The 23,807-nt window shown below is 40.1% G+C and overlaps 1 protein-coding gene across 2 annotated transcripts in view; it reads left to right on the forward strand.

The window, feature by feature from the left end:
* The window catches only part of adgra3 (adhesion G protein-coupled receptor A3), a 106,038-nt gene that overhangs the window by 22,510 nt on the left and 59,721 nt on the right, over positions 1 to 23,807 (forward strand). The window contains exon 2 of one of the 2 annotated variants that reach the window (XM_078400611.1): positions 17,662 to 17,733. In XM_078400611.1, the coding sequence (XP_078256737.1) occupies positions 17,662 to 17,733 (72 nt within the window). The remainder of the gene's footprint in view (positions 1 to 17,661; positions 17,734 to 23,807) is intronic. The other variant, XM_078400621.1, reaches the window with a different exon arrangement.

Raw genomic sequence — 23,807 nt, forward strand, 5'->3', positions numbered from 1 at the left:
CTCTACCTAGCTCTCTCTTGAATACATTCAGAGAATTGGCCTCCACTGCCTTCTGAGGCATAGAATTCCACAGATTTACAACTCTGACTGAAACAGTTTTTCCTCGTCTCCGTTCTAAATGGCCTCCCCATTATTCTTAAACTGGCCCCTGGTTCAGGACTCCCCCAACATTTTAGAAAGAAGTAACACATTTACAAGCACTTTTCATAACCTCAAGATGTCTTCCAGTACTTTAACCTAGGTGAAGGTGACTATTCACCAACAGAGCATCTGAAAGGAATTACAGGAAGGAAGCTAAAGTGACATGTTCTGAATGGGCAATGGTTGAAAGTTTGTGCTGTGGTAGACCTGGAAAAAGGACTTAATCAGTTCTGTAATTTGTGGTGAAAGTAGAGGGAGGCAGGAAGTCTTTCAATGGGAGTGAGAGGTTAGCTGGAAAATGAAGACTTTGGTTGTGAGAAGAGAGAGAACAGCACCATCTTCTGGACACCCACTCTGCAAATTCAAAAAAGATGAGTTTAGCACGAACAGTTGTCACACAGGAATGACAAAACCTTGAAAGAGATAAAAAGACAAAGGAAATTTAACGTGTCGCGGATGTACAACTCTTGATTATCCAGTGGCTGATCTACTAGTCAATGGGTGAACAATGCACTGGGTTGGGGGAGGGGCAGGGTGTGTGGTAATCTGCTGAGCAGGAAGTCTGTTTCCTGGTAAAATCCTGTAGGGTATACTGGCCTGACTGCATTTTGGTGATTTTTCCCCTCTGGTTTGCCACCTCCATTCCTTGCACATCCATGTGCCCATCTAAAAGCCTCCTTATATGCTGCTATCATATCTGCCTCCATCACCATCCCCAGAAGCATGTTCCAGGCACCCACCACTCAGTCTACCCCATGACAGAAGGGGGAGGAGTTGTACAGTTTGATTGCCACAGGGAAGAAGGATCTCCTGTGGAGTTCTGTCCTGCATCTTGGTGCAACTAGTCTATTGCTGAAGGTGTTCCTCAGCTTGCCCAGTGTATCGTGGAGGGGGTGAGCTGTATTGTCCAAGATGCTCTGCAGTTAGAGGAGCATCCTCCCCTCCACGACATGGCACTAAAACATGCTCGCTATTGGCAATCAGTTGTGTGATGACGTGTATAAATAAACTATTTTTTGTATACTGACTAGCTTACTTCTACACTGTCCTGATGCATGGTCTTGGCCTATAACAATGACTATACGTATTGCTTCTACAGATGCCTGACCAGCTGCAGTTCTTCCAGCAGTTTGTTTTTTTCCACTGGATTCTAGCAACTGCAGTCCCTTGCCTCCAGCAATAAAAAAAAAGCCTTGCAGAATTCCAGCCCTAACCCACCACCTCCCCACTTAATGCAAAAGTATTGAAGTCTGTGGTTATTTTTAGATTGATTAATCTCCGAAGCCCACATATGGTCTTCTGTTTTAAGGGGTGAGGTAAGTGAGATTCAATTGGTTCAGACTTCACTCAGTGGAAAAGTCATTATCTGGATTTATAGATTTGATTTGAAATTTATAGGTAATGAAATCTTACAGCATTGTAGGAAATAGTTGGATGAAATTTCCTCAGCAGGATATTACTGGGCAAGACAAAACTATGGTGCTGACGTGCTGTTACTGTGGAGAGTTATTTCAACATGATGGTTGTTTGCATTTCCATTATGTAGAGAGACACTAGAATTTCCAATAGAAAAATTGACATTGAACAGGCATTGTGCACGCACATGTATGCATACATATACCGGTAACGAATATCTGAACTTATTTTTAAGCTTGTTAGTAATCCAGTGATAAATAAGACAGCAGTATTCAGAGCGTCTTTTTTTCAGAGCCTCTCTTGCAGACTGGTCAAACTGATAAATATGCAATATATAAGAACAAGGAACTGCAGATGCAGGTTTATGCCAAAGAAAGACACCAAATGCTGGAGTAACAGTGGGTCAGCAGCAGCAGCCCTGGAGAACATGGCTAGGCTGTGTTTTGGGTTGGAATCCTTCATTGATTTGAATATAAATATACAAAGTAAATATAAAAGCAGAGTATTACTTAATTAAAATTGTATATTCTCCTACTTGTTGCTAATGGAACATATTAAATATTGAACTGAAATTTATAGCTTTGACCTACCTGCTAATGTAGCTTAGACTTTGGGTTAATCTGAACCTTGCACAGTTTATAATGCTCAATCACTCGCTAAACATTGTAACATCCGATACCAACATCCTAACTGTTTTCCTTTATTTCATTTAAAAAGTCTTTATGCTACGTTACCCAACAGTTTTTTAGTATTTCATTAAATAATAAGATTTTTCTTTAGGATTTGGGCGGTGAGCTTTTGTCGGCACTGGGCCTGTACTTGCTGGAGTTTAGAAGGATGAGGGGGGACCTAATTGAAACATACAGAATCGTGAAAGGCTTGGATAGCGTGGATGTGGAGAGGGTGTTTCCACTAATGGGAGAGTCTAGGACCTCAGAATTAAAGGACATTCTTTTAGGAAGGAGATGAGGAGAAATTTCTTTAGTCAGAAGGTGGTGAATCTGTGGAATGTTTTGCCACAGAAGGCTGTGGAGACCAAGGCAGTGGATATTTTTAAGGCAGAGATAGATAGATTCTTGATAGTACAGGTGTCAGAGGTTATGTGGAGAAGGCAAGAGAATGGGGTTAGCAGGGAGAGCTAGAGCAGCCATGCGTGAATGGCAGAGTAGACTTGATGGGCTGAATGGCCTAATTCTACTATTAGTTATGACCTTATGTACCGACGAGGTACAGTGAAACGCTTTTGTGTGCTAATTAGTCAATGGAACAACTGTACATGATTACAATCGAGCTGTCCACAGTGTACAGATACAGGATAAAGGGAATAATGTGAATAATGTTAAGTGCAAGATAAAGCCAGTAAAGTCCAATCAGAATTAGTCCGAGAGTCTCCATTGAGGTAGGTAGTAGTTCAGGACTGCTCTCTGGTTGTGGTAGCTTCTCTCTGGTTGTGGTAGCTTCTCTCTAGTTGTGGTTGGTTCAGAGGACTTTGGAATTTCCGAAAGTCAGAATGTTTATTGGGTTTCCTACTGATCATGAAGGGACCTTCATTGTTGTGCAAAACCCCTTGGGCAACAGTGAACATAATATGGTGGAATTCTGCATTAGGATGGAGAGTGACACAGTTAATTCAGAGACGAGGGTTCTGAACTTGAATAAAGGAGACTTTGAAGGTATGAGATGGGAATTGGCTAGGATAGACTAGCAAATGACACTTAAAGAGTTGACGGTGGAGATTCAATGGCAAAGACTTAAAAACCGCATGGATGAACTCCAAACATTGTTCGTCTCTGTCTGCCGAAAAACTAAAACAGGGAAGGCGGCTTAACCGTGGCTAATGAGGGAAATCAAGGATAGTGTTATCCAAGGAAGAGGCATATAAATTGGCCAGAGGAAGCAGCAAACCGGAGGACTGGGAGTAATTTTGAACAACAGAGGATGACAAAGGGATTAATTAAGAGGGGTGAAAAAGAGCATGAAAGAAAGCTTGTGGGGAATATAAAAACTAACTCTAAAAGCTTATTTAGATATGTAAAAAGAAAAATTAGCGAAGACAAATGTAGGTCCCTTACAATCAGTGACAGGTGAATTTATAATGGGGAAACAGAGAAATGGCAGAACAGTTAAATGAGTACTTTGGTTCTGTCTTTATTAATGAAGATACAAACAATCTCCCATAAATACTAGGGGACCGAGGATCTCATGGAAGGGAGGCACTGAAGGGAATCCACATTGGTCAGGAAATGGTGTTGGGTAAACTGTTGGGACTGAAGACAGATAAATCCCCAGGGCCTGATGGTCTGCATCACAGAGTACTCAAGGAGGTGGCCCTAGAAATCGTGGGTGCATTGATGATCATTTTCCAATGTTCTCTCGACCTTGGATCAGTTCCTGTGGACTGGAGAGTAGCCAATGTAACTCCACTTTTTAAGAAAGGAGGGAAAGAGAAAATGGGGAATTATTGACCATTGAGTGGGGAAGATGCTTGAGTCGATTATTAAAGATGTTATAGCATCGCAATTGGAAATCAGTGACTAGATCGGTCAAAGTCAGCATGGATTTATGAAGAGGAAATCATGCTTGACAACTCTTCTGGAATTTTTTGAGGATGTAACAAGTAGCATGGATAAGGGAGAGCCAGTGGACGTGGTGTATCTGGAATTTCAAAAAACCTTTGACAAGGTCCCACACAAGAGCAAAATTAGAGCACAGGGTAGTGACATGGATAGAGAACTGGCTGGCAGACAGGAAGCAAAGAGTAGAAATTAAAGGATCCTTTTCAGATAGCAGGCAGTGACTAGTTGGGTGCCGCAAGGCTCGGTGCAGGGACCTCAGTTATTTACAATATATATTAACGATTTAGACGAGGGAATTAAATGTGATATCTCCAAGTTTGCGGATGACACAGCTGGGTGGCAGTGTGAGCTGCAATGAGGCTGCAGGGTGACTTGGATAGGTTGGGTGAGTGGGCAGATCCATGGCATTTGCAGTATAATGTGGATAAATGTGAGGTTATCCATTTTGGTGGCAAGAACAGGAAGGCAGATTATTATCTGAATAGTGTCAGAAAAGGGGGGGTGCAACAAGACCTGGGTGTGCTTGCACACCAGTTACTGAAGTAAGCATGCAGGTACAGCAGGCAATGAAGAAAGCTAAAGGCATGTTAAATAGAAACATAGAAAATATTTGCAGGAGGAGGCCATTTGGCCCTTCGAGCCAGCACCGCCATTCACTGTGATCATGGCTGATCATCCACAGTCAGTAAACTGTGCCTGCCTTCTCCCCATATTCCTTGATTCCACTAGTCCCTAGAGCTCTATCTAACTCTCCTTTAAATCCATCCGGTGAATTGGCCTCCACTGCCTTCTGTGGCAGTGAATTCCACAAATTCACAACTCTCTGGGTGGAAAAAGTTTCCTCTCACCTCAGTTTTAAATGGCCTCCCCTTTATTCTTAGACTGTGGCCCCTGGTTCTGGATTCCCCCAAAATTGGGAACATTTTTCCTGCATCTAGCTTGTTCAGTCCTTTTATAATTCTATACGTCTCTATAAGATCCCCTTTCATCCTAAACTCCAGTGAATACAAGCCCAGTCATTCCAATCTTTCCTCGTATGACAGTCCTGCCATCCTGGGGATTAACCTCATGAACCTACGCTGCACTGCCTCAATAGCAAGGATGTCCTTCCTCAAATTAGGAGACCAAAATTGCACACTATTTTGGCATTGAAATGTTGGCCTTCAATGCGAGAGGATTTGAGTTTAGGAGCAAGGTGGTCCCACTGCAGTTGTACAGGGCCCTGATGAGACCGTACTTGAAGTATTGTGTGCAATTTTGGTCTCCTAATTTGAGGAAGGACATTATTGCTATTGAGGGAGTGCAATGTAGGCTCACCCAGTTAATTCCAGGCTTTGTGGAACTGACATATGATGAAAGAATGGGTCGACTGGGCTTGTATTCACTGGAATTTAGAAGGATGAGAGGGGATCTTATAGAAACATATAAAATTCTTAAAGGATTAGATAGGCTAGATGCAGGAAAAATGTCCTCCATGTTGGGGGAGACCAGAACCCAGGGTCACAGTTTAAGAATAAGGGGTAGGCCATTTAGGACTGAGACGAGAAAAAAAAATTTATCTAGAGAGTTGTGAATCTGTGGAAGTCTCTGCCAGAGAATGCAGTGGAAGCCAATTCACTGGATCTTTTCAAGAGAGATGTAGATTTAGCTCTTGGGGATAAAGGAATCAAGGGATATGGGGAAAAAAGCAGGAACGGGATACTGATTTTCGATGATCAACCATGGTCATATTGAATGGCGGTGCTGGCTCGAAAGGCTGAGTGGCCTACTCCTGCGCCTATTTTTCTCTGTTTCTATCTGCTATGGAAATTATTATTTTTTTGCCGAGTAGGTACCTGCACTATAGACTGTAAAATATTTTTACAAGTTCATATAATCAACTTAATTATGTTTCACTCTGGGGCAAAATTAGTAATGCAAAAGTGAAGACTTTTGTAAAATTACTAAATATTCTAATTACCCAGGCCCGACCTTCTAGGTAACAATCGATAGCTTCCTGTGTAATTTTGTGCTACTGAAATTTGTACACCATAATAATTAACTGGAGGAAAGCCACTAGCTGTTGGTGTGTAAATCCTAGTAATGGGATATCTGCAGCTGTGAGTTGGGATTTGAACTCGGTGTAATGACCTGCAAACTGCACAATTAAAATTAATTTTGCATTGATTTAGAAATAGTGCTGGGTGGTCCTGACTATAATTTTGCAGATCTCATTTTAGAAGATGTCAGCCACTCCTTTAAGAAGATGTCAGTAATGAATCCAGTGAAAGGAAGAAAAATGTATTGCTTCCAATCTGCATTCTCTTTACTTTAAATATTTGCTATGGCATTCATGCACATTAACAGAGACTTATGATGTAGAACGTGATTTATGATCAGATATGTTCATGTAATGGACAGTTAAAGTTGTAATAGGATACTTCCCACCCAATCAACTTCCTGGTTATATAAGCATTTCACTTTTTAAGATGTCGAAAACGAATTAAATTTAATATTCTAGATGTATTTATTTCTACAACTATATTGGAATTACATCATAATATTTGTTTGGTAGTCAGTTATTTTTCAATTTTAGCTTTTGGGAGTTGGAAGAAGAATGAAGATGGTGTTTGAGAAGAAAAGTATTTGATTATGATAATAATTTAAAGGACTCTTTACTTCTTCAGCAATGTCATATTATCTCAAAGGTCCAGTAAGGAAATGCTGAAGCTGTGTGTGAATTGGTTTTCAATTGGAATTGAATGAATGAATGAATAAGTTTATTGGCCAAGTATGTGCATACACAAGGAATGTGCCTTTGTGTTCCACTCACAAATGACAACACAAACATACAGTTAACAATTTCATGAAAGTTCTCCTTAAGTCACTTATTTTTGTTGCAGTGAAGGTACATGATATTAAAGAGAGTACAGTTACATGCAAAGAGTGGTTGCTGTTTCAAGAAATTGAGAGATAACGTAAATAAACATCTGATTCTTATTCTGTTAAGGGTTCGGAGATAATAGAGGGCAAGCAACACCTTTAGAATATGTGGCTGGTCCTCGCATTATTTATTACTCTCTTGTTTCTGTTGAGTTTCCTGATACTAAATTACAGAGCACATGATGTTTTGAGGAGAAATGAGTATGAAGGTCAGGCCAGAGGAGTTAGCTAGATAGATAACTGAAATTATTCATGCAAAAGCAACGTTTATTCATGCAAATTATTCATGCAAAAGCAATGTTTAGTGCCTATATAAACAGTCAGAACCTTTCTTTCCAAGGGTGCAAATGTCAAAGACTAGAGGGCACCGGCTTTAAGGTTAGTGGAGTAACATTTAAGGGCATTTATGTGTAGAGCAAATTTTGTTTTTATGCAGAGTATGGTGGGTGCCCAGAATGCTCTGCGATGTATGATGGTGGAGGCAGATATGATTTAAGAGGCAGAGTAGATTAGTTTAATTTGGCATCATGCTCAGTGCAGAGATTGGGGGCTGAAGAGCCTGTTCTGGTGCTGTTCTATGTTCTATGTAGTGCCATATAGATGTATAGTAGGGTAGTAATGCTAAATTACCAGAGTGGAAGAACAGAGTATTCTGTTCATATTCATATTTCCCATGGAGATTCTCACATGATAAACTTTTTTTTTGTAAATGTTATCAATGGTTTGGATACACCAACATAGGATATCATATCTTTCCTAGCAATATTTTAAATCTGTCGTTATCAGCCTGTTCACAATATGACCCCATCTACAATCTCCCTTTCCATTCAATTCTTTGCATAGTTTGTAGCCTAGCAAATCCAAGCCCATTTTACCTAGAAGTATTTGTTTGGTTCTATAATGGGGCATCAAAGCATTGGTATGCTATTGTATTTGTAGATATTAATTTTTGTTTTTTATATTTTCTCTTAAGACCTCAGCCTGCCTCGGAATCATATTTGGAAAAGGTGATGGCAAATAATAGTTTTTCTCCTAGCTTCAAGTTACATTTCAGGATTTGTGAAAGAGCTACCTAGATCCTCAGCCTCATAATGGAACTCAAATGTAGCCGAATACTTCAGTGTGTTTTGAGGACCCTGATTATTGACACAGCTAAATAACCCTTAATACAACCATAACTAACTGCTATTATCTTATTGATTACTTTTTGGGGCAATCTGATGGCTAAACAAAATTAAAGTCTGAATGTTAAGTTATTTACTTTTACCTGTTTTGGTATTTTGATTGTAATCTGTTTTCGAAGTGACCTTTTTAGCCATTTTGGTTTGTTTACTTTTTCACTTACTCTCTGAGCAAGATTGATTTTACAAACTTTTTTATAGTGTTGGAATTGTCCACATTGCATTTAAAAAATAAATGATTCAACGGATGGTGGGAGAATCATCAATTTATAATCGGCTGTATGCTCAGAACATTAAAAAGCACCTTTTTGTTTGTCTTGAATTACTGTACGCAATGTTTATTGGGAAATATGATTAAATTGAAAGGTTGAGTGTCAAATGTCAGGAGCCCCCTACCCATAGCAGGTGGCATCAAATGAAGAAATCTCGATTGAGTTTTGTTTGGCCAAGTATATGTACAGTATCATTGTTCTTGACTGATTAGATGATAGGTACAGGAAGGGTAGCATTGATTTATGAGGAATGGAATACAGCTGCTTGGCAGATGGCCATGCAGCTTGGATATATCAAAGCAAAACAATTAAAAAAAATGTAACTATCTTCACTATGCCAATATCTTTTTGTAACATTTATTTTCCGCATAACCCTTATCCTTTCACTCCCCTTAACTTTTCTTTGCCCTCACTTTTTATAATTAAACTTGATCACCTGTGTTTTCTTCTGTTTCCAGTACAAGCCAGTGTTTTCTCAGTCTGTATTCTTAGTCATATTGCTTATTTTTCATATATTATCTGATCTTATCAGGTTATTTCTAATATAGGAAGTATCTTGTCATTATGATTATGAAATATATTCCTTGCTGATGAATTCCAGGCAGTGAATACTAAAAAGTGCAATGCCTCAAGCATAAATCTCCTATGGTAGAAAATTAAAACACTATGTATCAACGCTTGGCGATCCTTATCTGAAATGACAAATCATATTAGATTAAAGATGGAGTAGGAGTTAAATTGGTTCACAAACAAAATTTGTGCACATGCATCCATTAGTGAACAGTCAGTTGCCTATATTTTCACATGCAGAGTGGAAAGGTAGCAAAATATTTGGACTGCAAAATCTAGTTTGCATTATGTAACGAGGCAGGGATTTTTAGCAGTTGATTAAAAAAATATATGTAACTATGCACATATGCAGTTTGCTCTGGTCCCTACTCTTACACCTGCTCTCTCGTTCTCTTCTGCCCTTGCCCTCTCGCTCTCCCACATCCCTGTCTCTCTTTACCATCCCCTCCTCTCAAGTTACAGTTGTTGAGGGCCTTGGTGCAACCCCTTTTGGAATTCTATTCAGTTTTAGTCTTATCTGAGGAAGGATGTTCATGTCATTAAGGGAGTGCAAACATGGTTATTAGACTTATCCTTTGGATGGCAGGATAGAAGAATGAGAGGGAATCTCACAGAAATCCATTAAATTCCAAATCGACCTAGCAAAATAGTGCAGAAACAAAGAGCACAGCAATGTACGCCATTTAGAACTGAGTTCAGAAGAAATATTTTTATCCAGAGGATGGTGACTTGTGGAATTCTCTCCCACAGAAGGAAGTTGAGGACAAGCGATAGATATATATTTTTAATATGTAGTAATCAAGGCACATTAGCTGAAGGCAGGAACAGGCATTGAAGTGGATGTAAGGAAAAGGAACTGCAGATGCTTGTTTGTACCAAAGATAGGCACACAATGCTGGAGTAACTCAGCAGATCAGGCAGCGTCTCTGGAGAAAATGGATAGGTGACATTTTGGATCGGAACCTTTCTTTAGACATTGAAGTGTTAGCCAGTATAATGTTGAATAGTTTAACAGCGTCACTGCTGCTCCTGTTAAGCATGGTTTGGGAAGCTAACCAAATCTTATGAAATTAATGCCAATGAACACAACACAAAATTGCACTGTTTTAATAAAGGCAAAAGAAAGCAAGCTGAAATGTTTGGCTCGTTATTTTCACATGTTTTGTTTGCAAACTTGTGGAATCTATAAATTGGATGAAATTCACTCTAATCCTCCTCTCAATTTAAAAAAAAGAACATTATTGGAATAATTATTAACACATTCTATATCCTTGACCAGGGTGTGGAATTTATATTATTTTATTAATGTAATCATCCTTTCATTTATTCATCCACCCATCTGCACATTCTTTGCTCACTGTCTGTCAGCACACTGGTATATTATTGATGTTAAACATGCTATTAATAAATGCAAGTTCTTCAGTCGGAATGGTGTGCTTTCTGTTTTTGCACAAGGACTTAAAGGAGCATCACCGTTTAAGATTTATCAAATGCACCATCTCTCTGCTGAATTATTCAACTGAGGGTCTTATTTATCATTTCAGCCGGCACTAGTGAACAATGGGAAATTCTCTGTTTTTTGGCTGATATTCTCAACGATCACAAGTCAATTGTCAATTCCCTTGGTGCAGATTGTGGATACAGTTACTACTACTGTGATGGTTTATGACAGTGTTTCCACACATCAAAACTAATATCTTGTTCATGATATTTATATGTGGATGTGCTGCAATGTTGAAATGGAGAATAAAGGTTACATCATTATTTAAACTGGTGAAAAGTACAAAATTATCTTTCGTGAAGAATGGCACTGAAAACATGGTGTCCAATATTTACCTGCACATTTTAGATTCGATCATCTGACAAAAAAAAAAAAAAAAAAAGATTTGCCAGTATCAGCATAGTGGGTGTATGATTATTATTGAAGAAGCATGCAATAAAGTGCAGGAAGAATGGGTTGAAAGTCACAAATAAGTTGGATCAGAGATGAATGTGCAGTTACAGCAAGGAGTAGTGATGTTGGCAGCAGGGCATGCTGCTTCCCAACAGTTTTAAACACATTGTAAATGTGTGTACATGTCTGTCCAAGATATGTATTATTAGGTCGTGGTGCCCATATAAATAGTCAAATTTAAAATCCTGTGCATGTTTAAATCCTGGGAACTTTGAGTAGTTCATTTTTGGGGGAAAATAGAATTTTGAGTCTGAATGGGATAGAACAGCAGAACAATTCGAGGATACACATTCCCAAGTGTTAAAAAGGATTGGAAAACACAGGCAAAGTACAGGACTTTTAAAGACAAAGGTAATTTGTTAACAAAAACATGCTGGAAATACTTTGCTGGTCAGACTGCATTTGTCGGAAGAGAAACTGTCCACTTCTCAGGTTGGAGATTCTTCATCAGAACTGAAAAGGAGACACAATCTTGGATGGGGGAATATCTCTGACAATGAAAAACCAGGGTGACCACGGGGATAAGCTGTAAACAAAGTTATCTGGTCAATGAGTGAGTGGGAGCAGGTAGAGGGCAAGAATATAAAAAGAAGTTGGACAAAAGAATGTGGGAGCTGTGAAATGCAGAGCAAGAGGACAAGCCTGGAAGGTCAGTCTGGGTACGTCCCCCACTCCCAGAGAGAGGAAAATAAAACAAGTGGAGCTAATCTTACAGATGGATGAATAATATTGACAGAGAACCAAGTTACCTGAACTGTATAAGTTTATGTTGATTACAGAAGGCTGCAATGTGCCCAAAAGGAAAATTAGATGCTGGTCCTCAAGCTTGCATTAGACCTTGCTGTGACAGTTCAGGAAGCTACAAATCCAAAAGTCAGACTGGGAGGAATTGAAGTGGGAGGCCAAGGAAAACACAAGGTCACCCCTGTGGACTGAACGCAGTTTTATGTAAAGCGATCACCCAATCTGAATTTGATTTCTCCAATATCCAATTAATTGTGTTGATTTAATTGTATATTAGTCTGCTTCGATATTAAAGATGCACTAATTGTTTGAAATTCTATCTAATACTTCATATTGTGGAATTCTCTGCCTCAGAATGGAATTCTCTGCCTCAGAAGGCAGTGGAGGCCAATTCTCTGAATGCATTCAAGAGAGAGCTAGATAGAGCTCTTAAGGATAGCAGAGTCAGGTGGTATGGGGAGAAGGCAGGAACGGGGTACTGATTGAGAATGATCAGCCATGATCACATTGAATGGTGGAGCTGGCTCGAAGGGCCGAATGGCCTCCTCCTGCACCTATTATCTATTGTCTATATGATTAAAAGTAAGTTCATTGTCCTCTCAGTGACTGCCATTTTGGACTGAAAACTTTCTATTGAGAATATGTGGGAAATATAATCCTGACCATTTGGATTGATGCAGAATGTTGAGATTAGTTCCAGGACTTTTTTGTTCCTAATATAAACCTGGAAGGCTGCCACTAACAACTGTTGAGATCTTGTTCCAGGTTTTATCAGAGCGCCACAAACATAACCTCATTTTCTTTATATAAACAGTAATGCGGACTAGGCGATCCTTTTCCTAGATGCTGCTCTCTTTTGAATGGAACTGTGCCCCAGAGCGTGAAATGTGATATCCTATGCATGTTTGACTGTCTTGGGATGTTCCATTGTAGAACTATTCTATCCAACACTGATATTGCTTATGGTGGGTTGTAATTGCTTGACAATTTTTATGCCTTCTCCAGGCATTGTAAAAATGAAGAAACGAGGAAGTATTGGTTAATACACTAAAAGACACAAATGTCGGAGTAACTCAGCAGGTCAGGCAGCATCTCTGGAGAGCATGGATAGGCGACGTTTTGGGTGCAGACCCTTCAGACTGATTGCTTTGGGGGGCGGGGGAAGCAGAAAGCTGAAATATAGGGGAGGCAATCTTTCCCCTTTTCTCCACGTTTTGTCCTGCCTCTCGCTTTTCCCAGCTTTCTTCTCCCCTCCCCCCCCTCCTCCCCAAAGTCTGAAGAAGGGTCTCAATCTGAAAGGTCACCAATCCATGTTCTCCATAGATGCTGTCTGATCTGACCCATTGTATAAATGAAAATTGTCAACAGGTCAGGCAGGATCTTGAGAAAGAGTCAAAGATAATGTCAAAATAATCAAAAACTTATCGCACCCCAGTCATTCCTCCTTCTCTTTGCTCCTGATCGGCAAAAGGTACAGACACTTGAAAGCACACACCATACTTGGGATTAGCTTCTCCCTCTCTGTTATTAGGCATTTGAAAGGTCCTTCCATAAACTAGGGTACCATCCGATTCAAATCTACCCTGTTTTGGACATTAAGACTTTGTCTATGGAACTGATGCACTCCAATGCTGAGAACAATATTTTGCATCATCTGTATCCTTTATCTCTTGCATTTAGAGTCATAGAGTGATACAGTGTGGAAACAGTCCCTTCAGCACAACCTACCCACACAGACCAACATGTCTCAGCTACACTGGTCCCACCTGCCTGCATTTGGTCATTATCCCTCCAAGCCTGTCCTATCCATGTACCTGCCTAACAGTTTCTTAAATGTTGGGATAGTCCCAGCCTCAACTACCTCCTCTGGCAGCTTGTTCTATACACCCACCACCCTTTGTGTGGAAAAAGTTACCCCTCGGATTCCTATTAAATCTTTTCCCTTATGTTATCTGTTCCTCTCATGATTTTATACACCTATAAGATCACCCCTCCTCCTACACTCCAAGGAATAGAGTCCCAGCCTACTCAACTTCGCTCTATAACTCAGACCCTCTAGTCCTGGCAACATCCTCGTAAACCTTCTCTCTACCCTTTAGAGCTTTACAACATCTTAACCTATAACATGGTGCCCAGAACTGAACACAATATTGTAAATGCGGTCTCACCTACGTCTTGTACAACACCAACATGACCTACCAACGTCTGTACTTAATTTCAGTTTGAGTTTGTCTTGAATGTATTTATGTATAATATTCCTTACGTTAATAGATACTCATTATTCGAAGAGAGCAACGGATGTTCTGTATCCTCCATCTATAGTATTTGCTTCAGACTTGATTGTATTTGTGTATAGTATTATCTGATATGATTGGATAGGTTTACTAGGTTAATTCCCGGAATGGCGGGACTGTCATATGTTGAAAGACTGGAGCGACTAGGTTTGTATACACTGGAATTTAGAAGGATGAGAGGGGATCTTATTGAAACATATAAGATTATTAAGGGGTCGGACACGTTATAGGCAGGAAACATGTTCCCAATGTTGGGGGAGTCCAGAACCAGGGGCCAGTTTAAGAATAAGGGGTAGGCCATTTAGAACGGAGATGAGGAAAAACTTTTTCAGTCAGAGAGTTGTAAATCTGTGGAATTGTCTGCCTCAGAAGGCAGTGGAGGCCAATTCTCTGAATGCATTCAAGAGAGAGCTGGATAGAGCTCTTAAGGATACCGGAGTCAGGGGGTATGGGGAGAAGGCAGGAACGGGGTACTGATTGAGAATGATCAGCCATGATCACATTGAATGGCGGTGCTGGCTCGAAGGGCCGAATGGTCTCCTCCTGCACCTATTGTCTATTGTCTATTGAAATTGTTCAATTTTGGGGAATACTTGTGATTAATAAATTTAAATTGGATCACACAGATCACATTTTCAACTCAATGCAAAGTTAAATTCAAAAAAAAGAAATGCCAGGATAGTCTTCTATATTCAAGAAAATGTTTGAATTTGACACATGGCTGCAAATTACTGGAAGCTGAATTGTTACAAACAATGTTGTGAAAGTGTTTATGCATTAAGTTTTTTAAGCAAAGATTGACTTAGCGAATTCAGTTTCTTCTTATTTTCGTAAAAGAATATAAATGTTCCCATTGAGGGAACATTGTTTTATTTCAGATGTGAAATGAACCTCTTAAAGATGAGATAATTTGTCTATCGCAGCTGCCACTGACTAACCGCCATGGGAAAGAGCGAGGATAAACTTCCTTTTTTGATTCTAGTGCGTTAATCTCAGTGCTCAAATATAAGTATCAAGCCTTAGGCTCGAATTCTAGTCATGAGAGTTCTCTTCTGATTTGGAAAGCTAAGTGATGTGCCTCCAGCTGCCTTAAAGTGATTAACACAGATTGTTTACAAGCAAAATGGAGACACCTCATTTTCCTACTAATTCTTACATGGGTATTCATTTCACAGACACAGATTCTTGACTAATAATTAGTTCCAAAGATTGCAGTTTCCAAAGCTGGAAATTTGTTTGCAATATTTTACTGACTATAAAACAGTGTGGTGAATCATCCCAACTTTATTTTAAAATATAAAAACTGAAAATGCTAGAAATACTCAGCATCCATGGGATGAGAGACTGTCCTGATGAAGTCTTCAACCTGAAATCTTAAACTCTGTTTCTCTTCCCACTAATACAGACTAAGCTGCTGAGTACTTCCAGCATTTTTTGCTTGTAAATTTTCAGCTGCTGCATTTAAAAAATTTTTTTCACTGTTTTTCAAAATCCCATGAAGATTTTCTAATTCAGGCTACCCAGACAACACTGCTGAGTTTCTCTGCATAATGCTGTCAGTTGGTGTTTAGATCTATTATGAGATCCCATTACTGCTGGGACTTAACTTTGTGGGTGGAACCTCGGGAGTCAGCTCTCATAAAGAAACATACATTCTACACAAAGCTGCATTCTTCCAGCTAATGGAGAGTATTACTGCCCGAGGAATAGATGCTGTGAAGATGATAAATGCCTCTAAAGGGTCTGAAGGATTTGGACAAGCTGTTGGAAAATATTACCAGCAGGAAAGTAGATGTCATCTGAACAAAGTGACCAAGGAAATATTTTTGGTGCTCCTGGCAGATCTCTGAGAAGTTCAATAAAGCACGAGTGGAGATTTGGAATACTTGCACCACTCCATGAGTCTGAAGGGGTTCCCAATCTGAAAATGTCATCTGTCCATTTCCTTCCACAAATACTGCCTGACCTCACCTGATGAGTTCCTCCAACTGCCTTTTTTTTGCTCAAGCACCTGCATTTTCTTATGTCTCCAGATCTTCCAGCCTGTTGGATGTCATTCCTATTAATACTCCAACATACTTCTAATCCTTTTTTTCAGATGTTACAAAGTACTATAATATGTTTTCAAGTGAACCCAGTAAGTGAATAAAGAGTGCAGAAATTGGAGACACACTGAGCTGAAAGGAGAGCAGGAACGCAGGGGGGGCACAGGGAGCTGAGGGGCGAGCGGGAACAGCAGACAAGGGGTAATCTAACAATTTAGCTTTGAAGCTCAGCACTACTATAATTATCACCTAGACTTCAGCTACCCAATTGCACCAATCACAAAAATATTGTGGTTACAAGAAAAGGTTAGGAACTCCTTGGCAACTAATTCATTTCTTGATCCCCAAAGGTCTTTTCACATTCTATTACAAGTGAGTTAGCAGTATGATGGGATATTCTCCACTTGTTTAGCTGAATCAACTTCAGTCACCCTCAAGAAGGGAGATGCCAGCCATGAGATTGCAGCCCATTTCATTGGCATTGTGCATGTTTTAATTGTTCACTTTCTCCATCAGCAATGCACATGGTTCTGGTAAATACAGTACCCTCAATGTTTGGGACAAAGATCTATCATGTATTTATTTGCCACTGTACTCCACAATTTGAGATTAGTAATAGAAAAAATAATCTGTGGTTAAAGTGCACATTGTCAGATTTGTTGAAGAACCTTCACCACGTGGAGTTCAGGGATGAAACTGCTAAACATCTTACCGAATGTTACCGAATGTTATTAAGAATAAATAGTAACATTATATTGAAATCAATAATAATGTTCTCTAAACGAATAAATTAAACAAAAATGTTGAGATGCTACTTGCAGGATTACAAGAAATGAAGAATAAGCAACTAGCACCATTTTGTATTAAATAAGAAAATTGAGTAGGACAGAAGAATGAGTGTTAAGTTCTTCCTATGGATAGATTAGTGTGGTGACAGCGAGACGAGCAATGTAATTAATACCAATTAAAAATAGAAGAGTTGTTGGAGTAGCAAGAATGATACTTGACAGGTTCACATTGAGGGAGTAAGATTAAGGCAAGTAAGGGAAATGGAGACATGATTTACAGATCAAGCAAAGGTGGTAGTGACCACACAGGACCAAGACGATTTGGTGAGTTTTCGAATAAGGACCATTTCATGACACAATTATGAAAGTAACAGACAGTGTTGTGATAATAACAAGTGGTGTAGGGTCAGAAATTCATGTGGAGTCTCTAGGAATCTGCACAGGATAAAAGTATGATTGCACTTGGTAGTCTGTTGGTTCTTTTAGGAACATGACTATCATGACAGTGGAACTAATACCAGTGCTTTTAATTTGTATAGCAGCTGGGTTGAATACTAAATTAGTAAGGTTGTACTAAGAAAATGAATAGGCATCTGGGCTCAGTGCACGTGATATCATTTGAAGCTTGGCAAATTCAGGCCTGAGAAGTGGGTAGAAACATTTTGGCAGTACTAAAGCAAATCCTTTAATCAGTTGTATATTTAATTTAATCAATTAGTGAGTACTCTTGGCTAAAATTTTGTTTTTGTTTTTGACAGGATCCTCAGCAACAACAAATTAACAGAGTTGAAGAATAACTCATTTGCAGGACAGAGGTATCTGGAACGATTGTAAGTAATGATTAAAAAAAATATATACTGTTAGGCATATGAATCATCATTTGGCAATGTTTCTGAAACCAGGGCCGCCTTTAAAATAAATATTCCAACTTCGGATATTTCGTTTGATGTGTTTTCTTTTCAGAGCTCCAAGATATCAGATACAATTTGAATAAAATTGCTTGGGGCTTAGAGTGAAATGAATTTGCATTTAAAAATATTTTAGGGATTTTTACTAGATTAACTTTCAATATCTCTGGTGCGCAACAAACTGCAACCGATAGCAACAGATCAAGTAGAATATAGCATTGTGGATTAGCATTGTAGCCAACCGGAATTAGTAGAGAAGAGTCAGCTACAATTTATTCCATTCATTCGACCTTGCTTGGTACAAATGCTTGGGTACCAATGTGTTGGGAATGTCAGTTGCTAATTTAAAACAAACAAAAGCAGGTGTGAAAAATCATTCAAGAAGGCTGCTTTGTTTTTAAGTAAAAAAGATTTAACAGCTGGTGAAAAATTAGAACTATGTGAGCAAGGGCTTCCAGCTGTGACCTTAATTGTAGACAACGGCAGATGTCCTGTGCCTTGAAATATGTCTCTTGGTTGCCAACTTCTGACCCTTGACGGACGGATGCATGCGCGCGCACGCACGCCATCAAGTTGCTAATTTATCTGCTTAAAAGGAAGAGAAGTGTAAACACTTCATTTGTGTGTTGTCCTGCTCTTCAAAGAACCTCAGATTTCATTGTTTTATGTACGATCTGATTGAGTTTCACCATGTGGTTCAATAGTGAGTGGGTGATAATATGATGAGAATCTTATGTGTAATAGTTCTTAGATGTAATTACAGTTCCAAGAAACGTGATATCAAAACTGAAGAAAATGTACATTTTCAAAATATCACAACTGCATTACCAGATTAATTGTTTAATCTTTTTATCATTCAGGCTATTAAACACAACCACCTCAAATAAGCTCTGAACTACAATAGACTATTATTGTTATTATTGCACTATTATTGTTTGTTCTTTGTTTACATATGTGTGTGTGTGTGTATATATATATTTATATATATATATTTTTTTATATATATATATATTTATATATATATATATTTTTATATATATATAAATGTATTTGTGAGTATGTTTATATATACACACACTGAACTTGTTTTCTTTCTCGTTTATTATATTGTTTACAGTGTTCTATGTTTACATAATTTGTTGTGCTGCAGCAAGTAAGAATCTCATTCTTCTATCTGAGACATATGACAATAAAAGACTCTTGACTCTTGTTAAAAACACAATTTATTTTAAGTTTAGTTTAATATATGCAAGAAATGCTAAGTTATAGGTCTTGCCTTTAAAAGCTGTAAATGATGGTGGTGGGAGTGTTTTCAAATCATTCTATGTACAGCATTTAAATTGTGCTTTAATACTCAATTTTAATTCAGATGAATTTTTACATAACATTAAAAGAGTGGTTGAGAGGAAGGAAATCCAAGCCATATTTTATGGTTAAAGTGAATGCTCGATTTCTCAAGGACATTGACTCAATTCAGATTTTTTTTCTCTAATTGGGCGGCACGGACTTGGAGGGCCGAAAAAAGGCCTGTTTCCGGCTGTATATATATGATATGAAAACAAAATAAGCCAGTGTCCTAATTTCAAACTTGATTGATAAAATATTGCACAGTTACGCATCCATTTAAAAACTTCAATTGATACAGTTTATTCTAGGTTCAACGAAAATAGATAGGCAGGCTAATTAAATGCTAGGTAGCAAATCTGCAGACCTATTAGCAATCCCTTAATGTGCCAGCTAAATGATCTGCAACAATTGTCATATCTGCAGTTCACTGATCTGTCATCTGCTGTCTTAATTCTATTTAGCTTTGAATTTTTGTTTCACCACAATGCATTGTGAATTGATGGATGAAAAATATTTCTTTTTTGTTGTCCTTTTGTGATGTTTCATGTAAAACATAAAAGATCATGTACCACGACGCAATCATGCTATAGTTGGTTTCAAGGCAAGAGCTGCCCCTGATTGTCGACTGTACTTTAGTGAGTGAACTGCATTAACTGCAGGCATTTTGTTTGTTAAGAGTTTCCTCTACTAAAGATAAAGAAACCAAATCAGAGGTCTCAGAAATTGACCACCTTAAATGGGCAACACAGTGGCACAGCTGGTAGAGATGCTGCCTCACAGCACCAGAGACTTGGTTTCAATCTTGAACTTGGGTAGATACCAAATGCTGGAGTAACTCAGCAGGATAGGCAACATCTCTGGAGTGCCAGACCTTTGGTGGACCTTAGATGCTGTGTGTGTGGAATTTGCATGTTCTCCCTGTATATTACAATATACATTAATGATTTAGATGAAGGGACTAAAAGTAACATTAGCAAATTTTCAGATGACAAGATGCTTTGTGGCAGTGTGAACTGTGAGGAGGATGCTACGAGGATGCAGGGTGACGGGTGAGTGGGCAGATGCATGGCAGATACAGTTTAATGTGGATAAATGTGAGGTTAGAGAACAGAAAGGCAGATTATTATGTGAATGGTGTCGTTAGGAAAAGGGGAAGTATAACGAGATCTCAATGTCCTTGTACATCAGTCACTGAAAGTAAGCATGCAGGTACAGCAGGGAGTGAAGAAAGCTAATGGCATGTTGGCCTTCATAACAAGAGGAGTTGAGTATTGGAGCAAAGAGGTCTTCTGCAGTTGTACAGGGCCCTGGTGAGATCACATCTGGAGTATTGTGTGCAGTTTTGGTCTCAAATTTGAGGAAGGACATTCTTGCTATTGAGTGAGTGCAGCATTGGTTCACGAGGTTAATTCCCGGGATGGCAGGACTGTCATATGTTGAAAGAATGGAGCGACTGGGCTTGTATACACTGGAATTTAGAAGGATGAGAGGGGATCTTATTGAAACATATACGATTATTAAGAGATTGGACAAGCTAGAGGCAGGAAACGTGTTCCTGATGTTGGGGGAGTCTGGAACCAGGGGCCATAGTTTAAGAATAAGGGGTAGGCCATTTAGAACAGCGATGAGGAAAAACTTTTTCACCCAGACAGTTGTGAATCTGTGGAATTCAGTGTCTCAGAAGACAATGGAGGCCGATTCTCTGGATGCTTTCAAAAGAGTGTTAGATAGAGCTCTTAAAGATAGCAGAGTCAAGGGATATGGGGAGATGGCAGGAACGGGGTATTGATTGTGGATGATCAACCATGATCACAGTGAATGGCGGTGCTGGCTCGAAGGGCCAAATGGCCTACTCCTGCACCTATTGTCTATTGACCGCATGGGTTTCCTCTGAGTAATTCAGTTTCCTTCCTCATCCCCAGAACTTGCAGGGTTTGTAGGTTAATTGCCCTAAACGTTTAGGGAGTGGGCAGAAAGGGAGCTTCCGGTGAGTGCTGTGCAGCCGAGCTGGACCGGGCTCGGCCGCTGGCAGGGCAAGGAGTGGCCCAGCGAGCTGCACAGCAGAAGGTGGCTTCCCGGCGAACCGTGGCTTGCTGCTGCGACAATGAGAACGGTTGCCACCAACCTTGGCCTCTGCTCGAACTTGAGAGGAGGAGGATGGACCAAGGGCCAGCAAGCAGACCGGTGACAAGAAGCAGGGCTGGGTCTCAATGGTGGACAGGGACGCTGCAGGCCCTGCAGCAGCCCGCGGCTCGGCCCAACAAGCCAATCCAGGAATGAGTAGGTTAAACTATGATGAGTGTTTGTTGGCACTGGGCCTGTACTCACTACAGTTTGGAAGATTGAGGGCAGACCTCATTGAAACGTACAGAATAATGAAAGGCTTGGATAGAGTGGATGTGGAGAGGATGTTTCCTCTAGTGGGAAAGTCTAGGACTAGAGGTCATAGCCTCAGAATTAAAGGACGTTCTTTTAGGAAGGAGATGAGGAGAAATTTCTTTCATCAGAGGGCGATGAATCTGTGGAATTCTTTGCTGCAGAAGGCTGAGGAGGCCAAGTAAGTGGATATTTTTAAGGCAGAGATAGATAGATTCTTGATTAGTACAGGTGTCAGGGGTTATAATGAATGCTGAAGAGGGCCAGGCGTGGAGAGGAATGACGGTTCGCGGGACGACCGAAATGGAGGAGGAGGTGGCTGCAACAGGCTTTTTTGGCTAGCCGCAGCTGGTACTACAACATGTTGCCATAATGCCGCCTCTTGCAGATGGACTCGGTGGGCTGCTCTGTGCATACTGCATTAACTGGGGCAATTGTACTTATGTACGGGGATAGTCTTGTATGCAAACAATATATTTCACTGTATCTGGTATAAGTAAAGGGCCTGTTCCACTTGGGCGATTTTTAGGCGACTGCCGGCGACTAGGCTGTCGCCGACAGTTCGCCGGGGTGTCTCGGGCATGATCATGAGGAGTCTTCCAAAAATCGTAGTGGATTTCGGCACGTCGCTGAGAAATCATCCAGTTTGAAATTTCTCGGCGACAGCTTGCTTGTCTCCAGGTATCGTTGCTTATTGCGGGCGCTGTCGCATGGTGTCCCCAGGTTTGATAGGTTCTCTTAGATGCATTTAGAAGCACATAATATTAAAATAAGTAAACTCATTTCAAAATACCATAAAATGCTTGTGTTTAACCAATTTATTTACCGTCAGGACATTTGACAGGTAGATTGGAGGCGACAAGTTTGACGGTCAGGTAAGCGTGGGATTTCTGCGATGTTTTTGGCCTCAGCCATTACATTTAAAGTGGGCTCCAAACCCAGATATGTAACCCAGAAACCAGATATGCATCTCCCTTACATTTCCAAAGAATGCCCACACACTTTTCACAAAAATCCACTGAACCACTTTAAAAAAATTTTTTTAATACAGCTATTAGTAAACTGGAAGTAAATCCAGTTTATGCCTTGGTTTTTAAGTAACCCATACAAGGTGTTATAGTTCAAAGCTCTCAAGCACTTACTGACTTGTCAGTGATTTCAGCGAAAATCAGGACGCCTGAGAAGCATTGACAGCGTGGGAATTTTTGCGATGTTTCAGAAGACGGTGTAATCTCGACCTGACTCGGCATTGTCGTCGGGTAAAAGAAAATTTCGGCGATCTGCTACGACTTTGACAGTCGCCGGCAGTCGCCAAAAAAATCGCCTAAGTGGGACAGGCCTTTAACAATAAAGAAACCATTGAACCAATGAACCTTCCTTGGAGCTCGGAAGGATAAGGGGGGATCTTATAGAGATGTGCAAAGTTATGAGAGGAATAGATCAGGTAAACGCACAGTCTGTTGCCCACAGTAAAGAAAATGAGAACCAGAGGAAATTGGTTTAGGGTGAGGGGGGGAATGATTTAATAGGAGCCTGAGGGTTAACTTTTTTTACACAAAGGGTGGTGGGTGTACGGTAACAGCTGCCGGAGGAGGTATTTGAGCCAGGTTCTATTGCATTGTTAAGAAACATGTAGACAGGTACATGGATAGGTCAGGTTTAGTGGGATATGGGGCAAATACAGGCGGGTGATGCTAGTGTAGATGGACATGTTGTTCAGTGTGGGCAAGTTGGCCTGAAGGGCCTGTTTCCATGCTATATGACTCTGTGACAGACTCCTGGACATTTGTTGTCTTACTTTTCTAGTTCTAAGAACGAGTCATTGACTCGGAATGCTGACTTTGTTTCTCATCTCTCTGGTGCTGTTTGACCTGTTTCGTGCTCCAGCAGTTTCTGTATTTATCTTAGAAGATGTTGGATGTCATGGAGCACCACTCATTCCCGCAAGGGGGAGTGTCCCATCACACACCTCTGAACTGGTCTCCAGGTGGTGGGAATGCTTTGAAGTGACAAGATGCCCATCTTCTGACTGTCTCTTGCCAATGCAGTATTTGTATGGCTGTACCAGTTGAGATTCTGGTCAATGGTTGACCCCATGGGGTGTGTAAGAAGAAACTGCAGATGCTGTCTGAAGAGGGGTCTCGACCCAAAACGCCACCCATTCCTTCTCTCTGGAGATGCTGTCTGTCCTGCTGAGTTACTCCAGCTTTTTGGTGTTTAATTTAATGATACAGTGTGGAAACAGGCCCTTCGCCCCACCAAGTCCGCACCCA

This window comes from Rhinoraja longicauda, chromosome 1, assembly GCF_053455715.1.
Source record: "Rhinoraja longicauda isolate Sanriku21f chromosome 1, sRhiLon1.1, whole genome shotgun sequence".
NCBI lineage: Eukaryota > Metazoa > Chordata > Chondrichthyes > Rajiformes > Arhynchobatidae > Rhinoraja > Rhinoraja longicauda.